The sequence below is a fragment of the Dipodomys merriami genome, unplaced genomic scaffold (genome assembly GCF_024711535.1).
Source record: "Dipodomys merriami isolate MVZ:Mamm:240054 unplaced genomic scaffold, mDipMer1.0.p SCAF_7, whole genome shotgun sequence".
Lineage (NCBI taxonomy): Eukaryota > Metazoa > Chordata > Mammalia > Rodentia > Heteromyidae > Dipodomys > Dipodomys merriami.
In genome coordinates, this window is record NW_027206290.1 from 70,350,978 (window position 1) to 70,371,921 (window position 20,944).

Genomic DNA, 20,944 nt, shown 5'->3' on the forward strand with positions numbered 1-20,944 from the left:
GGAGAGACGGGGCATTTTCTTGTTCCTCCCAGTCATAGACCCTATCCAACAGTCCTGCCAATCCCGCCAATCCCAGCTCCCTTCCAGCAGTGTGGCAGGACCACACAGCTCAGCCTAGAGCTGCTGGGCTCACCTGGTGGTGTGAGCTCTTTGAAGCGGGCCCATTTACTGGCCATTTTGGGTGCTCTTCCCCTTGCAAAGCCCAGGTCTTAGGTTCATGCAGGTGGTGATGGTTCATCCATGCTCACACAAAGGCTTTCAATGGTGCTTTGTGTGGCTACAAAACTGACTGGTGGCATTGCCAGTGGAGGGGCCAGTGGGGTGAGGAGGAGGGGGCTCCCTGGAGCTTGACCATTCCCTTCCTCCTCCACACCCAGTCTGAGGACTCAGAGGATTGTGGGGATAGGAGTCTCAACTGCTCCCCCCCCCACTTTTCCTGGAGCCTGAGCCAGGTGAACCAGAGGAAGGAACAGAGCCAAGTCCTTTGCTGGCTGCTGGGGATGGGAGCAGCCCGCAGGTAGCCCAGGAGGGCTATATACAGGGGCCCTGAGCCTAAGCCACCAAGGCTTCTTAAAATCCCTGGGGCTCAGGGTCAAGTGAAGGGGTAGATGGGGTCATTCTGCTCTAGCTTCTCAGCCAGGAGTGTGACCAACAAATGACTGGCTTCAGTCCCTGAGCCACGAGGCGGGATGGAGACCTGAGAACCTGCTTCATGACCGCCCCCTGGCTCAGGCCTGTGGGGGCTCAGGTGCAGAATTGACTTGGAGAAATAAAGACCATGTGCACAGCAGGGGAGTCTCACTAGCCTCACCCACAAGGATTTTGCACGCCCAAATCTGAGGCAGGGAAGGGGGAGACGGCATTTGCTAGTGCAAATAGGGGAGAAGGGGACCGGGCGAAGTCTGTTTCTGGGGCTATCACCCACTGCCTGTCCAGACCTGAGTCTCACAGAAGCAGGGGTCCTGGCCGCCTGCCCCAGTGGCGCTGCCCGGGCTCCACAGATTATGGAGATAAGCTAAATCCTGGGGCTCTGAGCTAGGCTGTAGGCGCCACTCTGGAGGCCTTAGGGGGTAGCTTGGCACTCTGTACCTCTGGGTCTGTCTTGGCAGACTGGGAGAGGTGACTTCCACTCTGGCCTGTGGCCCACAGTCTCTGTTCCAGGCCAGTAGGGCTGAGCGGTGGGCAGCCAGCCAGCCTGGGCATTGTGGGCCTGGGATGGTGTTTTGAGGTGAACCTAGGGGTCACCTTTGTTTGTCTAGATGTTGTCCTAGAAACAATGGAGCAGGTTCCTGGCCCCTGCTAGGCTGTTCAGGCTCTGTGGTGGGACATGGATAAGATGGGTTCCCTCAGGGGAGGGCTCCCTGGTTTGCACAGAGGGGCTGTTCAGTTGCACAGTGCATATCTATTGCTCCATTTTGGAATGGCCAGACCTGGCAGATGGGAGGACATGACAGAGAGTGATAAAGAGTAGAGGGTGCCTGGAGACCCTTCAAGAGGAAGGGATGCCAGGTCAGGTTTGTGGGTCATGTGTGCGCCTGCCTAGAACATCCTGAAGAATTGAGAACCGAGAGGAGGGGAGCAGCAAAGGGAGAGTATTTCCTGAGTGCCCCCCCTCAGAAAGTGTCACCAGTGTATAGTAGCTTAGAAGCTGCCATTGTCGCCTCGAATTCCGGCAAGGAAAGTACAGATTTGTATGCAGCAAGTGGTGACCTGTACCTGAAGGAAGGGGGAAACCTGAAGAGCCCATATGGCTGACAGACTTGTCCTTCACACACGAGCCCCCAAAGCAGAGCAAGCAGCTGTCCTGAAATAAACACAGCCTGATAAGCTGATGAAGTCACTGGAGGAGAGGAGTGTGGGAACCTCAAAGAAGGTGCTGGAAATAGAGGGAGGTGCTTGCTATGTGAGAGGGCAGACAGAGAAAGTGAAGGGGCCTGGTGTGAATGCAAGGTGAGGCTGCAGGGTGAAGCAAAAAAGGCTGGAAACGGCTTTCTGGGTGTTTCCATGCTAGAATAGGTGAGCTATTCAGTTAATGGCAGTGCAGATGGTGAAAATGAAGTTAGATCCCTGCCTCACACCATACACAGAAATTGCTGATATATTATGGAGGTTCAATACATGTAACTCTTGTAAGTACTAAAGAGTGTGTGTGTGTGTGTGTGTGTGTGTGTGTGTGTGTGTGTGTGTGTGTGTGTGTAAGTAAAATAGGAGAATATAACTCTGTGATAATACACCACCCTAGGGGCTGTAAGGAAAAGATTGACTTGACTTGATGATAGGATATTTCTCTCTGCTGAAGACCACGAAGGACTCACATGACTGGGAGCAAATGGAGAAGAGCTGGGAGAGGGAGTGGGGTGCTCATGAGTTTGCTTTTATCAATCCTCTGTACGATTTAGCCCTTGTCATAACAAGAATGGTTCACATGATAATTGTCAAGATGATGCCAGGTTTGATGTGTGTGGCTTCTAGGCCCTCTGGTGGCTCTGTGTGTGTGTGTGTGTGTGTGTGTGTGTGTGTGTGTGTGTGTGTGTGTGTGTGTGTGTGTGTGTGTGTGTGTGTGTGTGTGTGTGTGTGTGTGTGTGTGTGTGTGTGTGTGTGTGTGTGTGGTTAGTGGCAGGAGTGTGAGGTGGCCCCTTGAAGCTCCTTCCACTAGAGACTGAGAGGGCTGGCTGCAGGCTTGGCACATGGCCTGAGGGGTGGACACTGCAGCCCAGCAAGGGCCTCTCCTGGGCGCCCTCCCTGGAGACAAGCATAGTTCCGATCTCCGCCCTTCTAATGCCGAGCTGGGCCCTTGCCAGCTTCTACCTGCCTACCCATGTCTCCTAACAGTTTCCTTCCTCATAGGCTCCAGTCCCTGCTCCCAACCCTTTAGGACCATTTTTTTTTTAAACTAACTTTTACTATTATAAAAGTGATGTACAGAGGGGTTACAGTTACATGTAAGTAAAGAGTACATTTCTTTTTGGACAATGTCCCTCCTTCCCTTGCCCTCCCCAAGTTTTTCTCTCCCATAGTATAGTTCACTTTCCACATAGTATCCAATGAGTGCCAGTGCTACATTTGTTCACCCCTTGTCCCTCCAGTTCTATTATGACCCCATTTTGGAGGGTAATGTCACCCCCTCCCAGAGAGCTAGTTTTCTTACTTCCTGCTTGGGGCCAAAGGTTGACTCACCTTGGTGTTCACCCCTCACTGTGGGTCATGCTGTGTGCTGGGATTTTGTGCCAGAGTCATGGCAGACACTAGCAGCAGACACTATTTCTACCATGTCTATATACTCTCAGTACTAGAAGGTGGGGAAATATATAATATATATTTGTGGGGCTTGAACACAGGGCCTGGGTGCTATCCCTGAGCTCTTTCATCCAAGACTAGCACTCTACCACTTTGAGTTACAGTGCCACTTCTGGTTTTCTGGGGGTTAATTAGAGATGAGTCACATGGACTTTCCTTGAAGCCAGGCTTCAAAACTTGATCCTCAGATCTCAGCCTCCTGAGTAGCTAGGATTCCAGGCATGAGCCACTGGTGCCCAGTGAAGGTAGAAACTATTACACAACCATGACAAAGATCACCCAAACTAAAATATAGTGACTGAAGTTGGGGTCCAGTGAGGGTGTGTGTCTGGCCCCACATCTCACAGCAAATTATCCCTAGGATGTTGAAATACTCCAAGATAGATAGAGGAAGACTTATCTGCTGCCATAACCGTCATCACTCTGTCCCCGTCGCCCATCGTCCAGGCCCCAGGGGAGTGGAATTGTTGAAGGTCCTGTGTAGGTAGGGACAGTGCTCCATTTTCATTAGGCTGTCTCCCATACAAGAGCCTGGGTCTGAAGCCCAAGGCTGCCTTTGTTGGCTGTGGCCTCCAGCAAATCACTTTGCTACTCAGAGCTTTCACTGTGTGTGTGTGAGGGGAGGGGATTGTTGGCTACTGGGCACCCAGTAGGTGATCAATAATTGCTCACTCTGGACTGATGTCCAATGCTAGGCCACTCTCCCTCACCAGGACCCAGACACATTCAGACTTGGGCTGGGTTAAAGAATAAACTTTACTCTCTCTCAGGTCGGGGTTCTAGTTAGTTCTATTTGGGCCAAGTCACGGAGCCATGCACGCGCACACGGTACATGCAGGTGAAGCGCGAGTTTCCCCAGTTGCTTGAGATCTTCACCTTGACGGCACCAAAGGCCCGGGGTGGATGGTTCTGGAACGAGGAATCAGAGATGCAGCTCACCCATAGGCCCCTCTGTCTCTGGCAGAGAGGCATTGGAGAATGGAAGAGAACTTTCCCATTTCACAGGTAGGAAAACTAAGGTCTAGAGAAGGGAATGGACTGTCCCAAGGCAACACAGCACTCAGGGTCAGGATAGGAAGAAGGACAGATGTAACTGACCTAGGGAAAACACCGCAGGCTTGGAGCCCTGGTGATGTGAGCGCGGTGAGGCCCTGAGCAAGCCCTCGTTCCTCTCTGGCCTGTTTCTCCCATGGAAGATGTGAGAGGTAGTGGCTACCTCCCAGGACTGATGTGAGATGAACTGTTGGTGCTGCTCGAGGCTCACCAGCCCCTGGCACGTGGTAGGCACTAAGTGTAATGCTCACCTTTGGCGTCCCCAGCCAGAGAAGCCTGTGTTTATCACACTTCCTCCCCCATACACAAAGAGGCTTGGTTCTCAGGATCTCACAGCCTGGTCGGAACCTCCCAGGGAAATGCAAAAGGGGAAACTGAGGCCTGAGAAGGGTAAAGGCTTAAGGTCACACAGGATTTATGTCTGGGCTGAGATTTAGGCCAGTGTTGCCTGGATTCCCAAGCCTGGCCAAGTCTTCCTCTCTGCATTGTCTTCCTGCCTCAGTTTCCTCACCTGTTATGAGGGGTTGACAATATGGGAAATAAATTTGGAGCCAGCAACCCCCAACAGAGGCCCCTGGTGGCACCTGGGAGGACTCTGGGGAGATTGGGGACATGAAGGATGGTTTTAGCTGGCTGGATCTCTCTAGGGTGTTTTTTTGTTTGTTTTGTTTTTGGCCCAGGATAGCAGCAACATCATTCCAAGCTTCAGTTTCCTTTTCTGCCAAATGGCTCAGTAACAAATGTTACTGGGGTGTAGGGCCCTGGTTACAGCTACACCCTGGGCATGCTCAGTGGGTGTCTGGGCAGGTGGCTTCCTCAGGTACCTGGAGGGGGAACATCTGAATGATGTTTTCTGGCTGAAACTGGAATGCCCCCAGGAACACTTCCTCCTTGGAGGGACTCTCAATGCCCTGTGGAGCAGACAAAGAGAAGGTGTCAGATACAGCAGAGCTGACACCTGCCAGGACAGGGGCTCCCACCCGGTGGGCAGCACACACTGCATCATGGACAGGGAAAGAGTAGGCCCAGGAGTCAGGGGCTGAGCATCTTCCAACCCTGCTGCTAATGTATAAAGTGGGGGTGCTTCCCTGGCCTTTCTCTGGGCCCCATTTTATTGAGAAAACTGATAATTCTCTTGACCTCCCCCATAAAACAGTTTAGTCTCATCTAGCTCTGAAAAGCCTGGGACTGAATTTGGATAGCTACCTGGTGCCTTTGTTGCAAGGTGACAATTGTCCCCAACCCCATCCTTCCCCACTCTACCCCTGCCCCCTCCCACTGTTCCCCGGGCCTGTGAGAATTGGGGTGCTTTCTGAAACCACAGGTGCCCCTCAGTCCCTTAGCCAAGCCTTGCTTCATGTTGGGGTGCCCTTACATAGATGACGAAATCCTTGGGGGCAGTGTCCTGGCAGCCGGACAGTGAGATGGTCTTGGGAATGTGTTGCAGGGTGATATTGGTCAGGTAGACCTTCTGGGCCAATCGGATGGTCACCTTTCCGTGGTCACCCGCAAAGGCCCAGCAGTTGCCTGGTGTCATGTTGGGCTGGAAGAGGCAGAGCAAGGAAGGCGATGGTGGGCATGGCTTTCCCAGCCATGGTGAAGGAGCCAGGCCTTCCCGTCCACAGCCAAGCTCCAGGGCTCTGGCCTGCTCTGAGGGCAGTGAGGGCAGAGGCCCTCCCAAGGCTTTCCTGCCTCCGATTGTTGCCCCTGGAACGCATTCATCTATAGTCACTCATTTACCCAACACACACACACACACACACACACACACACACAGGGTCTCACAATCATCTGACCATTGGGCATTGTGTCTGACCCCTCGACTGAGAGGCAGAATTATGGAGGGGTGAGGAAGCTCAGGTTTGAATTCGCACTCTGCCACATACCTGGGGCCAGATGTGTGGCTGTAGCCAGCTGACCTGGCTCCTTGAGCCTTGATGCTATCCTTTCCAAAATGGAAACAGCCTGGGCCCTAGGGTGGGCCTCCAGGTTGCCATACATTAGCCCTCACCTTCCTCGCCCATTATCCCTGCCATGATGTTGCCCCGTCTCTGTCTCCTGTTCCCCTGCCCTCCCTCCCTCACCTCTACCACCAGATTCGGGGGTCCCACCCTGCCCTGCCAGGACCCCTCTCCTGCTGTGGCCTGCCTCAAGGATCACGTCCGGGGGCTGAGCGTAGTTCCACAGCCGGATCCAGTTCCAGTAGGAGCGGGCCTTGTCGTGGTGGTAGGTGGGTGATGTGTGCTCAAAGTCGATGCTGGAGCCTGTGCGGGAGAGGGTCTCAGCCTCTGCTGGTGGCAGGACCTGCCACCCTGGCTGGATCTCCATGTCACCCTTGGGAGGTGGGAAAGAGGACAGGCCCCCGCCATAGCAGCAGTAAGAGCCGCCATCTGGCAGGCTGTATGTGGACAAAGCGAGCGGGTGAGGTGTAGAGGGGCCAGGAAGAGTGGAGAATCGGGGAGCCCAACCCTCCTTCCCCCCATCCCCACCTAGACCCCAGGAGAGAAAACAAAACTGTAGCAAGAAAGCCAGCTGGAGGATGAATTTCCCTAGCAGCAGGTAGGCCATCCGATGGCACCCAGCCTCTGAAAAGTTTCTAGGGACCCCTGACGTGGGCATGTGGGAGAGAGGCCACCACTTACCTATTGACTTCAGGGCAAAGTCTGGCTTTTCGATGTAATCCCCTTGAATCATCTTCATTATTTTCTGGGCCATCTTTTCCTGTGAAGGCAGAGAATACAAGCTGTGTCCTGCTGTGTGTGTGTGTGTGTGTGTGTGTGTGTGTGTGTGTGTGTGTGTGTGTGTGTGTGTGTGTGTGTGTGTGTGTGTGTGTGTGTGTGTGTGTGTGTGTGTGTGTGTGTGTGTGTGTGTGTGTGTGTGTGTGTATGCAGGAGACATCGTTCTCTCTACCCTGCCCGCAGAGGACATGGCTGGTCCATGCCGGCCTGGGCACCACACTGCGAGGAGACCCAGCTGGCACAGAGCCACCCTCTCCCTCACTGCATCTTTGGTGATCATTCATGTGTGCAATGACTGGATGTCACAGGGGGTCCCAGTCTGGGAGGTCAAGGGCCGGGGGCTCTACAATCAGGCTGATCCTCACTGCTGTGAGGTCTTGGGCCATTGGCGCCTCTGCATCTTGATTGTTTATCTATAAGGTGGAGGTGCCAGTCCTAACTAGAGTCCTCAGTTTGGGTGGGGGATATGGATTAGAGAGATCTTTAAGGCTTCTACTATATGCCAGGACTGTGCTCAGCCTCCCATCCATTCACTCCAAGCCCCCATGGCCTCCCTAGGGAGTTCCTGCTAGTATCACTCCACTTTGGAGATGCTGCTACTAAACCATGGGGGGTAACAGCTGAGGAGAGGCAGAGCCCACCGCCCGGTCCCAGGCTCTTAACCCTGCATTGTCTGGCTGGATGTAGCCTAGTTGGTGCACAGCCAGTGCCAACTACTCTTACTGTTTAACTTCACAGTTGGGGCTGATTCTGTTTTCCAACAAAGGTATAACAAGGTCTCCACCCCACTGTCTTCTTTCATCCCATCTATCTTCCCAGGTTGGGGGGGGGTTTGGGGGAGGGTTAGCAGATGGGAAAGCCAGCTCTATGATGTAAGGATGACATGAATGGGCCACGTGTGGGTGCTTTGGTCCACAGTCTGAGTAGTCAGCTGGCAGCATCAGCCTCTAGATGCTCCCCGGAAGCAGTGAATCCCACGTGGAGCAGCCCTGTCACCTTGCTTGGTTGGTCATGGTCTCTCTGAGCATGGGGAAATTGTCCTATACCACAGTCTTGGGAAGGCTGTCATGCAGGGCAGTGATTATGACTATTTTGTTGATGTGGAAACAGACTCAGAGAGATTGATAACCTACCTGAGGTCACACAGCTCCCAACTATGAAGCATTAACCTTCACCCTACCTGCCAAGCAAAACCTTCAAATCAGTCACCTTAAAACCAGTCTCAACTCCAGGAAAGCTCCCCAGTGTTCTCTACCTTCTCTGCCTCTAGGCTTGCTGGGGATTCTGGCATTGGGCCCAGCACACAGTAGGTGCTTAATGACTGCATAGCACTGAGAACATTATTGAGGATCCATTTACATAAAAATCCAGAACTGGCAGGACTAACCTAGACGTGGGAGTTGTGAACAGTTGTTGCCCCCAGGGCTCTCCTGCCTGGGGAGAGATGCAGGGAGGGCACTGGGGCAGAACTGGTATGGGTGGACTCACATGACCAGGTCCACTTTGTTTTATTTTGTCATACAGCTAGGATCTTAATAAAACAAAAGTCAGAGGGGCCCGGTGCCGGTGGCTCAAGCCTGTAATCCTAGCTAATCAGGAGGCTGAGATCTGAGGATCCTGGTTCAAAGCCAGCGCAGGCAGGAAAGTCTGTGAAACTCATCTCCAATAAACCACCAGAAAACCGGAAGTGGTGCTGTGGCTTGAGTGGTAGAGCTGAAGAGCTGAAGGATAGCGCCCAGGCCCAGAGGTCAAGCCCCATGACTGATTAAAAAAAAAAAAAAAAGAAGTCAGAGGGTCTCTGGCCCAGCAGTAGAGTTAGATCGGACTTAGATTAAGTATGTGTGTACAGAGAATGAATGCTAAGACTTTCTCCCTACCATTCTTTGGGGAATTCTTCACTCTAGGGTATTTGTATCAGATATTCACCAAGGAAACACATTAGTATGCACACATTAGTATGCACATATCTTCAGTATGCATACATTATCGGCATGCACATATTGTCATGCCCACATTAATATACATATATTAACACACATGTTAGCATGCACACACTAGTATGCATGTACATTAGGAGCAGCTAGAGGCTGACGCTGGCTGCCAGCTGACTACTGCTGTAGGCACCATATGCTGAGGCCACACTTTGAGCTCCCTCTAAGAGTTGACACAAAGGGGTTCTAGCTGAACTTCACCTGGTTACAGCACCATTTCTGGGCACAATCAGTAGCTGAGAATCCAAGTTTGTTCCTGCCAAAAAAAGGCATCATTGGTACCAGAGATGTCACATTCACGCAAGGCTGGAAGACAAAATTGGACTTGAGAGCCTCAGACAGATGGTGTTTCCCATTAAGACATCTGCCAAGTTTTTGGGAGCTGTGTGGGCAGGAGTCAAAAGAATTAAGCAGAAAACCTCTGAATAAACCTTACAAAATTTGACATCCAGGTTTGTGTAACCAGTTTGGTGCATGTCTGGAACACTTCATCTCCCTTACAGAAAAAATGGGAGAGGGGACTCTTAGTGGAAGTCATAAAAAAGCATATAGCATTTTTCTATAGACGATGTCCAGAAAATATGAAAAATTATTACACATTAAGAGGAATGAAACAATATGGTGCATACTCAAGAGAAAAACTCCAGAAACTAGAAAGAGATCACAGCCAGTCCAGGCAGAGATTTTTTTTTTTTTTACTGGAAAAAAGGCAACTTTTAATTGTAACTAACCGTATGTCAACTAGGCAGGCAGAGATTTTTAAAACAGTCATGACTCATATGTTAAGAAAAGGAAATGATTGATAGTATGGATAAAATAATAAATTCACCATAGAACTAAAATAGATGAAAAAGAATCAAATGTGGATTCTAGAACTAAGTAATATCTGAAGTTGACAGTAGATTTCACAGAGAGTACAGAATTATTAGTGAACCTAAAGAGAGTTCAAAAGAAAATATAAAAACTTAGGCATATAAAGAAAAAGAATGAAAACAAAAAACAAGCCAGGTAATAGCATAGGAATGATGTGAGACACATTCGAAAGGTATGTAAATATGATCAGAATCTGAGAGGATGTGCACATGCATGCACACGTGCGTGCGTATGTATGTGCTTGTATGAGTCCCGGGGCTTGAACTCAGGGCCTGGATGCTGTACCTGAGGGTTTTTTTTTGTTGTTGTTGTTTTGTTGGTCGTGGGGCTTGAACTCTGGGCCTGGCGCTGTCCCTCAGCTCTTCAGCTCAAGGCTAGCACTCTACCACTTGAGCCACAATGCCACTTTAAATTTTCTGAGTGGTTTATTGGAGATAAGAGTCTCATGGACTTCCCCTGGGCTGGCTTTGAGCTGCGTGATCCTCAGATCTCAGCCTCCTGAGTAGCTAGGATTACAGGTGTGAGCCACCAGTGCCCGGCTCCCTGAGGTTTTTTGTTTAACACTAGTGCTCTACCACTTGAGCTACAGTTCCACTTCTGGCTTTTTTTTTTTTTTTTTGGTAGTTAATTGGAGATAGGAGTCTGATGGACTTTCTTTCCTCCCCTGGATGGCTTTGAACTACAATCCTTAGATCTCAGCTTCTTGAACAGCTAGCATTACAGGTGTGAGTGTTACTGGTGCCTGGCTAAGAAACATTTTTTTTTTTTTTTTTGGTCAGTCATGGAACCTGAACTCTGGGCCTGGGTGTTGTCCCTTAGCTCTTCAGCTCAAGGCCAGCAATCTACCACTTGAGCCACAGCACCACTTCTGGCTTTTTCTGCTTATGTAGTGCTCAGGAACTGAACCCAGGGCCTCATGCATGCGAGGCAAGCACTCTACCTCTGAGCCACCTTCCCAGTCCCAAGAAGCAATATTTTAAGAGATAGGTAAGGAACCAAAAAACCTCCCAACTATTGAAAAGATTCAGTAGGTTTAGCAACTCTTAGTCAGGTTACACTCAGGATTCTGAAGGAAAAAAAATATCTTAGAAGCTTCCAGGATAATAACAATTAGACACAAAGGACCGAAAAAATAATAGCGGTGTTGCAATTCTCCAGAGCAACAGCATAAACCAGAACATGATATTGGATTCCTTTCAAAATGTCCCAAGAAAATTTTCCTTCCTAGAATTCTATATCCAAGTGCAAGGGTATGTAGAATATGGCTGTTTTTAAACATGCAAGTGCTAAAAGAGCAAAACACACTTCTCCTTTTACTCTTTTCCAGGAAGTTACCTGGGAGATATGCTCCATAAAAATGAAACCAAGAAAGACTTGGGATACAGGAAACGGCATCAAATAAAGAGAGGTCTGGAGTTTGTGGGAGGAGCAGAATAGCCAGCATCTCACCTCATCAGACATGGCTTCCATCTGCTGCAGTTTGGCAATGAGCAGGTTCAGGCTACCTCGGAGGTCCTGGATTTCCCCACTGTGATATCGCACCTTCTCCTGGTACATCCTTTTCAGGAAGGAGTGAAAGAAAACAAGAACTGACTGCTTTGTAATGCTATTTCCACCCTCAGATCCGCCCTTTGCTACACAACCTTCAAAGAACTAGGTCATAGTCTTCTGTTCTCTTGCTTGTCCTAACACCCAGCAGGTTCCGTGTGTGTGTGTGTGTGTGTGTGTGTGTGTGTGTGTGTGTGTGTGTGTGTGTGTGTATGTGTGTGTGTGTGTGTGTGTGTATGTGTGTGTGTGTGTGTGTGTGTGTGTGTGTGTGTGTGTGTGTGTGTGTGTGTGTGTGTGTCCTGGGGCTTGAACTCAGGGCCTGGGTGCTGTCCCTGAGCTTCTTTTGCTTAAGAGTAGCACTCTACCACCACTTGAGCCACAGCCCATTTCTGGGTTTTTGGTAGTTAATTGGAAGGGTCTCATGGACTTCCCACCCAGGCTGGCTTCCTGAGTAGCTAGGATTATAGGCATGAGCTACCTGTGCCCAGAAGCCCTTAGCATTTTATCTGTGGTCAAAGGTGCTGCCATTCGGGTGACTCCTTGGTTATAATGTCTTCTCAGCAGCCATTACTGAGCACTGACTATGGGCTGCAACTGTTCAATACACTTCACATTTTCTTTAAATGGTTGACTTCAAAACAAACAAACAAACAAAAAACACATTTGACCTCAACTCACAAAATGAGTCCAAGTTCCAGAGAGGGAGACTGCCATAAAGTGAGATAAGGAGGATCTATGGGAGGTAGGACTTAAGTCCAGGTTCTGATCATGCTGCCCACATTGTGAGCCAAAAGACCACAGATTCTTGCTAAAGCTGTGTTTGTAAAGATGATAATAGGACCCATCAGTAGGTTTCACTTACTTCAAGCTCTGCAGTGGACTGTTTATACTGTCATCCTGGGGTAATGAAGAAAGCAGAGATCTCTGTCAAATGGCCTAATCTGGACCCACTAGTGCTTCATCCATCTGTTCTCCCACAACCATCCATCCACTTTCATGTTTGTATTTCCATCCATCTGCTCATCATCTCCGTGCTCCAAATCCCAAGTATTTTCCTTTTAATCTAGCCAGCCAGCCAGCCCAACCCCAACCACCATGCTCCCCTACTCCATCTACAGTTTCATCTTCCCACCTTCTCTACCTTAAATCCGCCTCCCTTGTCTGATCTTCAGTCCTATATACCATCCACCCTCTCACCCATACTCTCATCCATCCATCCATCCATCCATCCATCCATCCATCCATCCATCCACCCATTCACCCATCCACTCATCTAGCCTGCTATCCATTCTCTCTTCACATTCTCTTCTGGACCCCAGGCACCCAACATTTGGTAGTAGCTGCCCCATGCCTCACACAGAGCTGGACACCCCCAAGGGGTTTCTAGTACAACTGGAGTGGTGGTCACAATCACTGTGAATAGTAGAAAGAAAATGTGGTTCTCTTTGGGCATTTCTTGAGGAGGTGACATTTTAGTTGGGCATTGAGAGAGCTGAAGGAGTTCATGGGAGATAAGGGGAAAGGGAGAGACAGATCTCTCTGGGAGAGAGAGACAGAGCTCTGGGGAGCTCTGGTTGCTGATTTCCTCCCCTCCCCAGAAAAAGAAATCAAATGGCTCTCATTTCATTTACACAGAAAAGAATAATAATCTCTTTAAGTGGGAGCTTGAGATAGGGCAGTGGGCCACCTCTGGAGTAAATGATAGGACAGCTGTCAACTCCTTGGAAATCACATTTGCCGGAGAGGGGGTTCTTGGTAGAGATTAGGATGTAGGACGAGTCAGGAATTGAGCAGAGTGCAGATTTGGGGGAGAATAAGAGGACTATGGAGGGAATATTGACTGACTGAGGTGAGACTGGCCAGTCCGTTGTGGGCCTGTGGTGGGCTCACACTCTCACACTCACCTGCCAGACTTCCATTTTCGATGGCAAATGCATAGAAAACATCCAGAATCCTGTGGGTTACAAGAACAATACAAGGTTAAGAGCTTGAGGCCTGTGCAATGTTGGGAGAAGTTAATCTCTCTAAATGCACTTTTCTCCCCTGGGAAAGGAGAGTAGCTATGTTGTAGTCACATGATATTGTACATTAATGTGCGCCACCTACACTGGGTGGTGCGTTTCTCCTTTTACTCTCCTACCCCAGCCTTGTCATAGACTGATTGTCCAAGAGAAGAAGCAGTCTTTTCTGCATTGTGTGAATTCCAGTGGGTTGAAATCTATTATTTGATTGTTTTTTTTTTTGTTTTTTTGGGTCCGGTCATGGGGCCTGAACTCTGGGCCTGGGCGCTGTCCCTCAGCTCTTCAGCTCAAGGGTAGCACTCTACTACTTGAGCCACAGCGCCACTTCTGGCTTTTTTCTTTTTGCTTATGTGGTGCTGAGGAATCGAACCCAAGGTCTCTGGCATGCAAGGCATGTGCTCTACCACTGAGCCACCTTCCCAGCCCAGAAATCTATTATTTGAAAGCCTTTAATATGTAACAAAATTGATTGTTGCTGTAGTATGGAGGTTGAACTCAGGACCTCATGTTCACTAGGCAAGTGTGAAGTATGTTCTCCAGTCCTTTGACATTTGGTTTGTTGCTGTTGTTTTCAGATAGGGTCTCATACTTTTGCCTAGGCTAGCCTCAGATTGAGATCTTCCTGCCTCTCTCTCCTGAGGAGCTGGGATTGTGTGCATGCATGACCACTGTCCGTCTATTTGTTGTTTTTGATCAGACACATAACTAGGAATAAAAGAAAACTTTCTCAACCTGATAAAGGCTGTTAAGAAAAATCCACAGTGAACATCCTACTGAATGGTGAAAAATGAGATGCTTTCCTTTGAGATCAGGAGCAAGACAGGTATGTCTGTTCTTTCTATTAGTACTTAACATTATATTGGAGGTTCTACCAGGTCAGTAAGTCATGGAAAAGAAAGAAAAGACATCTATATTTTCACATAGAAGAGCCAAACTGTCCCTCTTGCAAATGACATGATCTGCATACAGAATTCTAAGATATTGAAGATGAGGCACCCTGCCTTTTATCAGAACTAAGAACTGAATTCAGCAAAGGTTGCAGAATACAAGAACAATATACAACATCAGTTGTATCTATACATATAAAAATATACCATCTGAAGTTGAAGAAAACAATTCTGGCTATAATGGCATCAAAAATATCAAAATATGGGGTGGGGAAGGTAGCTTAGTGATAGAGTGCTTGCCTTGCATGCATGAGGCCCTGGGTTCAATTCTTCAGCACCACATAAGCAGAAAAAGTCAGAAGTGGCGCTGTGGCTCTAGTGGTAGAGCGCTAGCCTTGAGCTGAAGAGCTGAGGGACATCACCCAGGCCCAGAGTTCAGGCCCCATGACCAAACCAAACCAAACAAAAAACAAAACAAAACCCCCCCCCAAACCCCCAAACCAAAAAACAAATATCAAAATACCTAAGAGTAAGCTTAACAGGAAAAACGACAGCACCTGTATGCTAAAGATGTAACAAAACATTGTCAAAGAAACTAGAGGAGACAGGTATCTATCAACATAGATATCTATCTATGTAGATTGGAAGGCATTTTATTAAATCCTATTAGCCTCTTCTGCAAAAATGTAAAGGTTGATTGTAAAGTTCATGAAGAGGTAAGGCTCATAGTCAAAACAATCTTGAAAAAGAACAAAGCTGGGGCACCCACACTCTCTATAGAGTGGGACCCAGAACTTGGGAGTTCCAGGGAATCCTCCTGGAGGGCTGTTACTACAGCATGGGGCTCCTTTCATATTTCCTCCCCTGGGTTTTGCACTGACTGCTTGATGGCTCGTGCATGTGCCGCCCCGGCTCTTTTCACTGGTTGAGTGGGAACCCAGGGCATGATGGGAAGAAGTGCCATGTGATCTCACAGGAACATTCTGAACCAGAAAAAGGAATGAAGTCCTGATACCTGCTACACCACAGATATATTCTGGAAACATGGCTACATGAAAAGCCACACAGCCCACACTGCTTCATTGACTCATTGGAAATATTCAGGGCAGGCAAATCCATATGGGCAGAAGAAGAGTGTCTGCCTAGAGGCATGGGGGAATGAAAGACTACAGGGGGCTTTCTTTCTGGCTTGGTGACAATGTTTGCAATTTGATGGTGGTAGATGCATGACCTTAAAATAGGCTACAAACCCCTGAATGATATGCTTTAAAAGTGTGAACTCAGGTGGAGGTGGGAAAGCAAAACCATTCTGGGAGGCAGAAGGAGGCTAGACTCAGAGGAGGCTAGACTTAGAGGCTATAATAAATCAGAATAGCATATTATTATTAACATATGATATATGTCATATATTATTAATGATAATATAATAATAATTATGTTATTAAAGTTTGAGGAAAGGCTGATAGTACACAAATCATTTCTTGGCTTTGAAAAAAAATGTTCTTGCTCATCATTTCACTTATCCCTTGCAGTGACACCCATTGGACAGATGGGAAAACTCACATAGAGGGTCACACAGAGCCCATGCCCGTGTCTCTCCCTCCCAGGCTGGGCCAGGGCCCCAGATGCCTCCACCCAGGTCAGGACCCAGGAGACATACCAAAAGCACAGAGGACCAGAAGACCAGTCTTCTCCATCAGCTTTTGGCAGAGCTGCTTGCACCTGGGAGCCAGAGAAGCAGGGTCAAGGGTGGCCCCAGGTCCTGGCAGGTGGCTACCCCTCACTTTCTCGCTACCTCCCGCCCCTTCTCCTCTCCCCAGCTGAACCTGTCTGCCCTTCAACAGCAGCAGGAGGCCCTCCTCCTAGGACCTCCAGTGAACGTGCCCAATACTCAGCAGGGCACTGTTGGCTGGGCCTCCTGGTGGTGCAGCCTTGCCTGGGTCCAGAGGAGGCACCAAGGAAACATTTACAATGTGAACTTCGAAGGAAGCAATGAGGTGTGGGTGCAGCAGGAGCTAAGAATGTACGTGGGCAGGACAGGTGGATGAATGAATAGATGAGTGCTCAGGTGGGGAGAATGGCCCACACAAAGGCCTAGAGGACAGGAAGAGAGGGAGAATTCCAGTTGTGCCACCCCGTGGTCCATAGTAGGATGTGAAAGGTAGGCAACTTGGGAAATAGGGATGGGACAGGATCCCAGAGGCTGTAGGCTGAGAAGCTGGAGCAATGAGGAGCCAAACTGGATCCTGGGATGGAGGGATGGACAAAAGGCAGTTTAGGATCTGATCTGGCTACCAAGGATAGACAAAGGGGTTATGGTAGTCACCGGCTGTCTGTTCCCACACCCCCTCCCTCTACTCTGTCTGCTTACCTGCAGGTGTTGAACAGTACTTGCTGTGCCTGGGTTCTCAGGAAGCAAGCCAGGTAGGTAAACCAGGCTGCAGAGAAGACAGAGAACAGTGAGAAACCACGCCCTTGTTCCACTGTGAGGACGCACTGGCTGTCCTAGAGATGGGGGTGTTGCAGGGAGACCCTTGAACTGGCTGGTGGAGCTCAGGGCAGGACCAGGCTCAGTTTATAGAGGCAGGGAGTTATGGCATGAAGTGCTAGCCAGAGCTGGCCTGTAGCTGGGCCCTGATGGCCAGAAGATGTTAACACAAAAAGCTGGAGTGTGCTAATGCTCATCCCTAGATGCTATGAGCTTGACAAGGCAGGATCCTTGTTGGGTTTATCTCTAGAGCTCAGTATGGAGCTAAACAAGAAAGTAGGGGTTTAAGATGATGGGAAGGTGGGAGGATACATGGGTAGATGTAAGAATGGAGAAGAGAATGTCTGCTTGACTCAGAAGATGGAGGAATAGGACAGCAAATGAGAAGAGGGGAAAATGAAATGAGTGGATGGAGAGTACATGAGTTGATCACGGAGTAGGTGTCCATGTTAACAAGGTGTGAGTGACATGGTCAATGACTCAGTGGATGGATGGATGAGTGGGTTGATGAAAGGGTGGATGGGTGAATGAATGGGTGAGGTGATGAGTGGATGGATGAATGGATGGATGTGTCAGTGGATGGGTGGATGGAAGGGTGGGTAGATGGATATTTGGATGGGTAGATGGGTGTGTATAGGAATGTTCGTGTAGATGGGTTGATAATAGGATGGTGGATGGATAGATGGGTAGATGGATAGGTGGGTGGATAGATGGGTGGGTAGGTGGATGGATGAATGGGTGGATGGATGAGTGGGTAGAATAGAATAGAGTAGGGTGAATAGAATAGAGTAAGGCTGCTAGCTGGGATGGAAGGACTGGCCTTAGGCACCATCAGGAGAGCCTGCCTGAAGACTCACAGCCTGAGGGCTGCTCTGGGTCTTTGGTATATACATACACACATGTCCCAGCATGAACTGAGTCAGGTTGAGGGTTGGAGGGTTGACTTGGACAGGCAACAGAAAGGCATCACCTATGGAGAACACAGGAAGGACTGTCAGGTCACTGCCAGCTTCTGGAATGAGCTTACAGAGCCTGGGTAAGCTTTGCTGCCCTCCCTGTGGCCCCGCCTCTTGCTGGTATGATGGGTTGCCTCAGCCCCTCTGCTGCCCACAGCCCGGGTTGCAGGGGGCACCCTTGCTCACTCATGACTGGTGAGGCTTGTTCTGACACCCTGTAGTTACTCCGGATTCGCTGGTTGCCCCTGGAATGACAAGGTTTGAAATCACTTTTCATAGTTTACACAGTAACCCCATGTTGCCAGTCTAAGAAACTGAGTGGCCGAGGCGTTTGCTGAGCCTCCTAGGCTATGAACCAGGGACAGGTTTCTTTTCGACAAAAGGGTTCTGGTGGCTGGAGATAGATGGCAGCGGAAGCCTGATCATGTTTTCCCGGTCTAGTCCTACTTAGACGATTCTGATTGGTGGATGACTGTTGTGACCCTCCAATCCTGTAATTCCCCCTTGTGGTGACTGGTTCCAACATAGGGGTGGGAGAGGGAAGTCCTGGACTTGAGGGAAAGGTTTTCTCTTTGCTAAAGGGAGACCATAGGAAGCAGTGGCCGTCTCCTTCCTTCCCAGAAGCCTTCTTGGGACTCAGAGTGGAGGCTAAAAGGAACATACATCTTGAGAAGAATCAGAGGGGGGAATTCACACACACTGATTCCTAATCCCCCCCCCTTCCATGAGCACCTCTTAATAAGCAAGATTAAAGAAAATTTTTTTTTCAATTTTATTGTAAAGATGAGGGGGTAACAGTTACATGAGTAAGGTAATGAGTATATTTCTTGTCATGCATTGTTACCCACTCTGAACATTTTTATTTTTTAAGGCAGTGGTCTCTGGACATTATTATGCTCCCTCTGTATGTGTGCGTATTTGTTAGGGAATTATATACATTCCTGTTAATGTTTGGATGTTGGGTGTCCCCCAAAGGCCCTGTGTCAAATTCTTTGTCTCCCCAGTAGCACTCTTGGGAGGAGCTGTGAATCTTTACGAGGTGGAGCCTGACAGGAGGTGTTTAGGTCATTGGGAAAGCAGTTGGTAGTGGATTGTGGGAGTCTGGTCTCTTCTTCTTTCTCTCTTTAACTCCCAGATATGGGGTCAGTTTGTTTTTCTCTCTCACATTCTTGCCACCATGTACCCACACAAAACACTGAGGCCCCGGGATCATGAACTAGAATCGCCAAGCCATGAGCCAACATCCCTTCTCTCTTTATCAGTTAACTGTCTCAGGAATTTTGTTATGGTGACAGGAAGCCAAGTCACTACTGCCTAGATGTGCTAACACAACCCCAAAGGTATGGATTTATATATACTTTCCCGATAATATATACCACATGAAGGTGTCTGGTTTATAACAACATATTATTTATCTCAAAATAATGAGGAGAGAAGAGCTGGAAGGTGCCCAACACCAAGGTAATGTTCTTTACCCTGATTTTTATCATTACATAGAGTATCATGTTGTGTGGCCATGATCATGTTGTATCAATAAATATGTACAATTATTATGTGTTGATCTAAAAGATTGGCAACTGAATTCTAACAGGTCTTCCCTCTCCCCATAGCTTGTTTTTGTATCTTGGGACACTCCTCCCCGCCCTGCCCCACTGAGGAAGCCAGAAGGAGATATCACTGTGAGTTAGAGTTTCTGTCACCTGCAGTTGGAGGCCCCCAGACCTATTAAGAAACCAAGATGTTTGTTTCCTTATCTGCTGCCTTCACTAGCCTGACCTTTAGGAGGAGTATGTGGGGCTAGGGGACATCGTGGGCTATCTCCTGGACAGGTAACTTTGGAGAAACCACATCAACCTCTCTGTCCTCAGATGCCACCTCTCTAAGTGCACATGGACAATGGTGGCCAACTCCCAAAGGAGAAGTTGAAGGATTCTGGGAAAAAGTGGTGAGGAGGGGCTGCTGTCCTCACCTCCTGGGCCTGGTAGCATAGACCACATCTTCTGAGGGGAGGGAACATGGGTCCCCAGGGTTCCTTGAAGACCGTGGCATCTGGGCATTAATGGTGGGAATCTCTGGTAGTCAAGGGAGGAGGCAGTGGCTGCTGCCACCCCTCTCAGTATCTCCTGGGAGGTGACTTGTGGAATCTGCTGGCGTGAGATGGAACTGTGGGCGCTGTGACCTCACAGAGAAGGTGGACAGAGAAGGGTCAGTCTCCAGTGTGGCTCAGAGTCTCACCTCAGAGCATAGTGTGACCATCTATCCATTTTCAGGAGAAGAAAATCGACCCACTTAAGACTTCTGTCACTAGAAATGTAATCCCCTGAACTCACTGCCAGCTCACAGATAATGAGATTAGGACCTTGGAGAAGAAAATAAAGGTTGATTAATTTTGCCAGGCAAGGCTGGGCACTGGTGGCTCATGCCTGTATGAGATCTGAGGATCTCAGTTCAAAGCCAGCCCGGGCAGCAAAGTCCACGAGACTCATCTTCAATTAACCACCAAAAAAACCTGGAAGTGCTGCTGTGGCTCCAAGTGATAGAGCACTAGTCTTGAGCAAAAGAGTTCAGGGACAGTACTCAGGCTACTCAAGTTCAAGTCCCACAATGGACAAAAATTAAAATAAAAAAATAACTGAAAGCATCCTGGTTACTGATTGAGCTAAAACTACAACCGTGAACATATTTAGGCATGATAAATTTGGGTTTGGAGTCATGAAATGGATGATAATTTGCAACAGGAGACTAATCCAACATGCTTGAGATTATCTTGCGAAGGGGAAACATTCTGCCACTCCATCCATCCATCCATCCATCCATCCATCCATCCATCCATCCATCCATCCACCCACCCATCCATCCATCCTACAAACATGTCTAAGCATCCTGTGGCTTCCAGTCCCAGACACAGGGCTCCTGAGCATGGGGCTTGGCAGAGGCACCCTCCATCCCTGGAGATGGCTGTCCGACCATCTCTCCTGTGGCAAGTGTTCAGCAAATGGTGTTCTGCCATGTGGTGGGGAGGCTGCAGGCTTTGGGAGGGGCTGGTGAGGATCTTCCTTTTGTGTCACCTGGATGTCACCCAAGTATCTTCT

General features: G+C 48.9%; 1 protein-coding gene across 2 annotated transcripts; it reads right to left on the minus strand.

Annotated features, from left to right (window-relative positions):
* Positions 1-4,052: 4,052 nt before the first annotated feature.
* Sun5 (Sad1 and UNC84 domain containing 5) lies at positions 4,053-19,987 on the minus strand. 2 transcript variants are annotated; one of them, XM_070007055.1, is made up of 13 exons: positions 19,822-19,987; positions 18,039-18,097; positions 17,792-17,866; positions 16,780-16,846; positions 16,069-16,130; positions 13,405-13,454; positions 12,363-12,397; positions 11,402-11,510; positions 6,993-7,071; positions 6,499-6,614; positions 5,726-5,893; positions 5,175-5,261; positions 4,053-4,206 (listed from the first exon to the last, which is right to left on the minus strand). In XM_070007055.1, the coding sequence occupies exons 1-13, from the start codon at positions 19,899-19,901 to the stop codon at positions 4,087-4,089; spliced, it is 1,107 nt and encodes a 368-aa protein (XP_069863156.1). In that variant the 5' UTR covers positions 19,902-19,987; the 3' UTR covers positions 4,053-4,086. The 2 variants fall into 2 exon arrangements, with proteins under 2 accessions (XP_069863156.1, XP_069863157.1); XM_070007056.1 differs by lacking the exon at positions 17,792-17,866.
* Between the last annotated feature and the right edge of the window lie 957 nt (positions 19,988-20,944).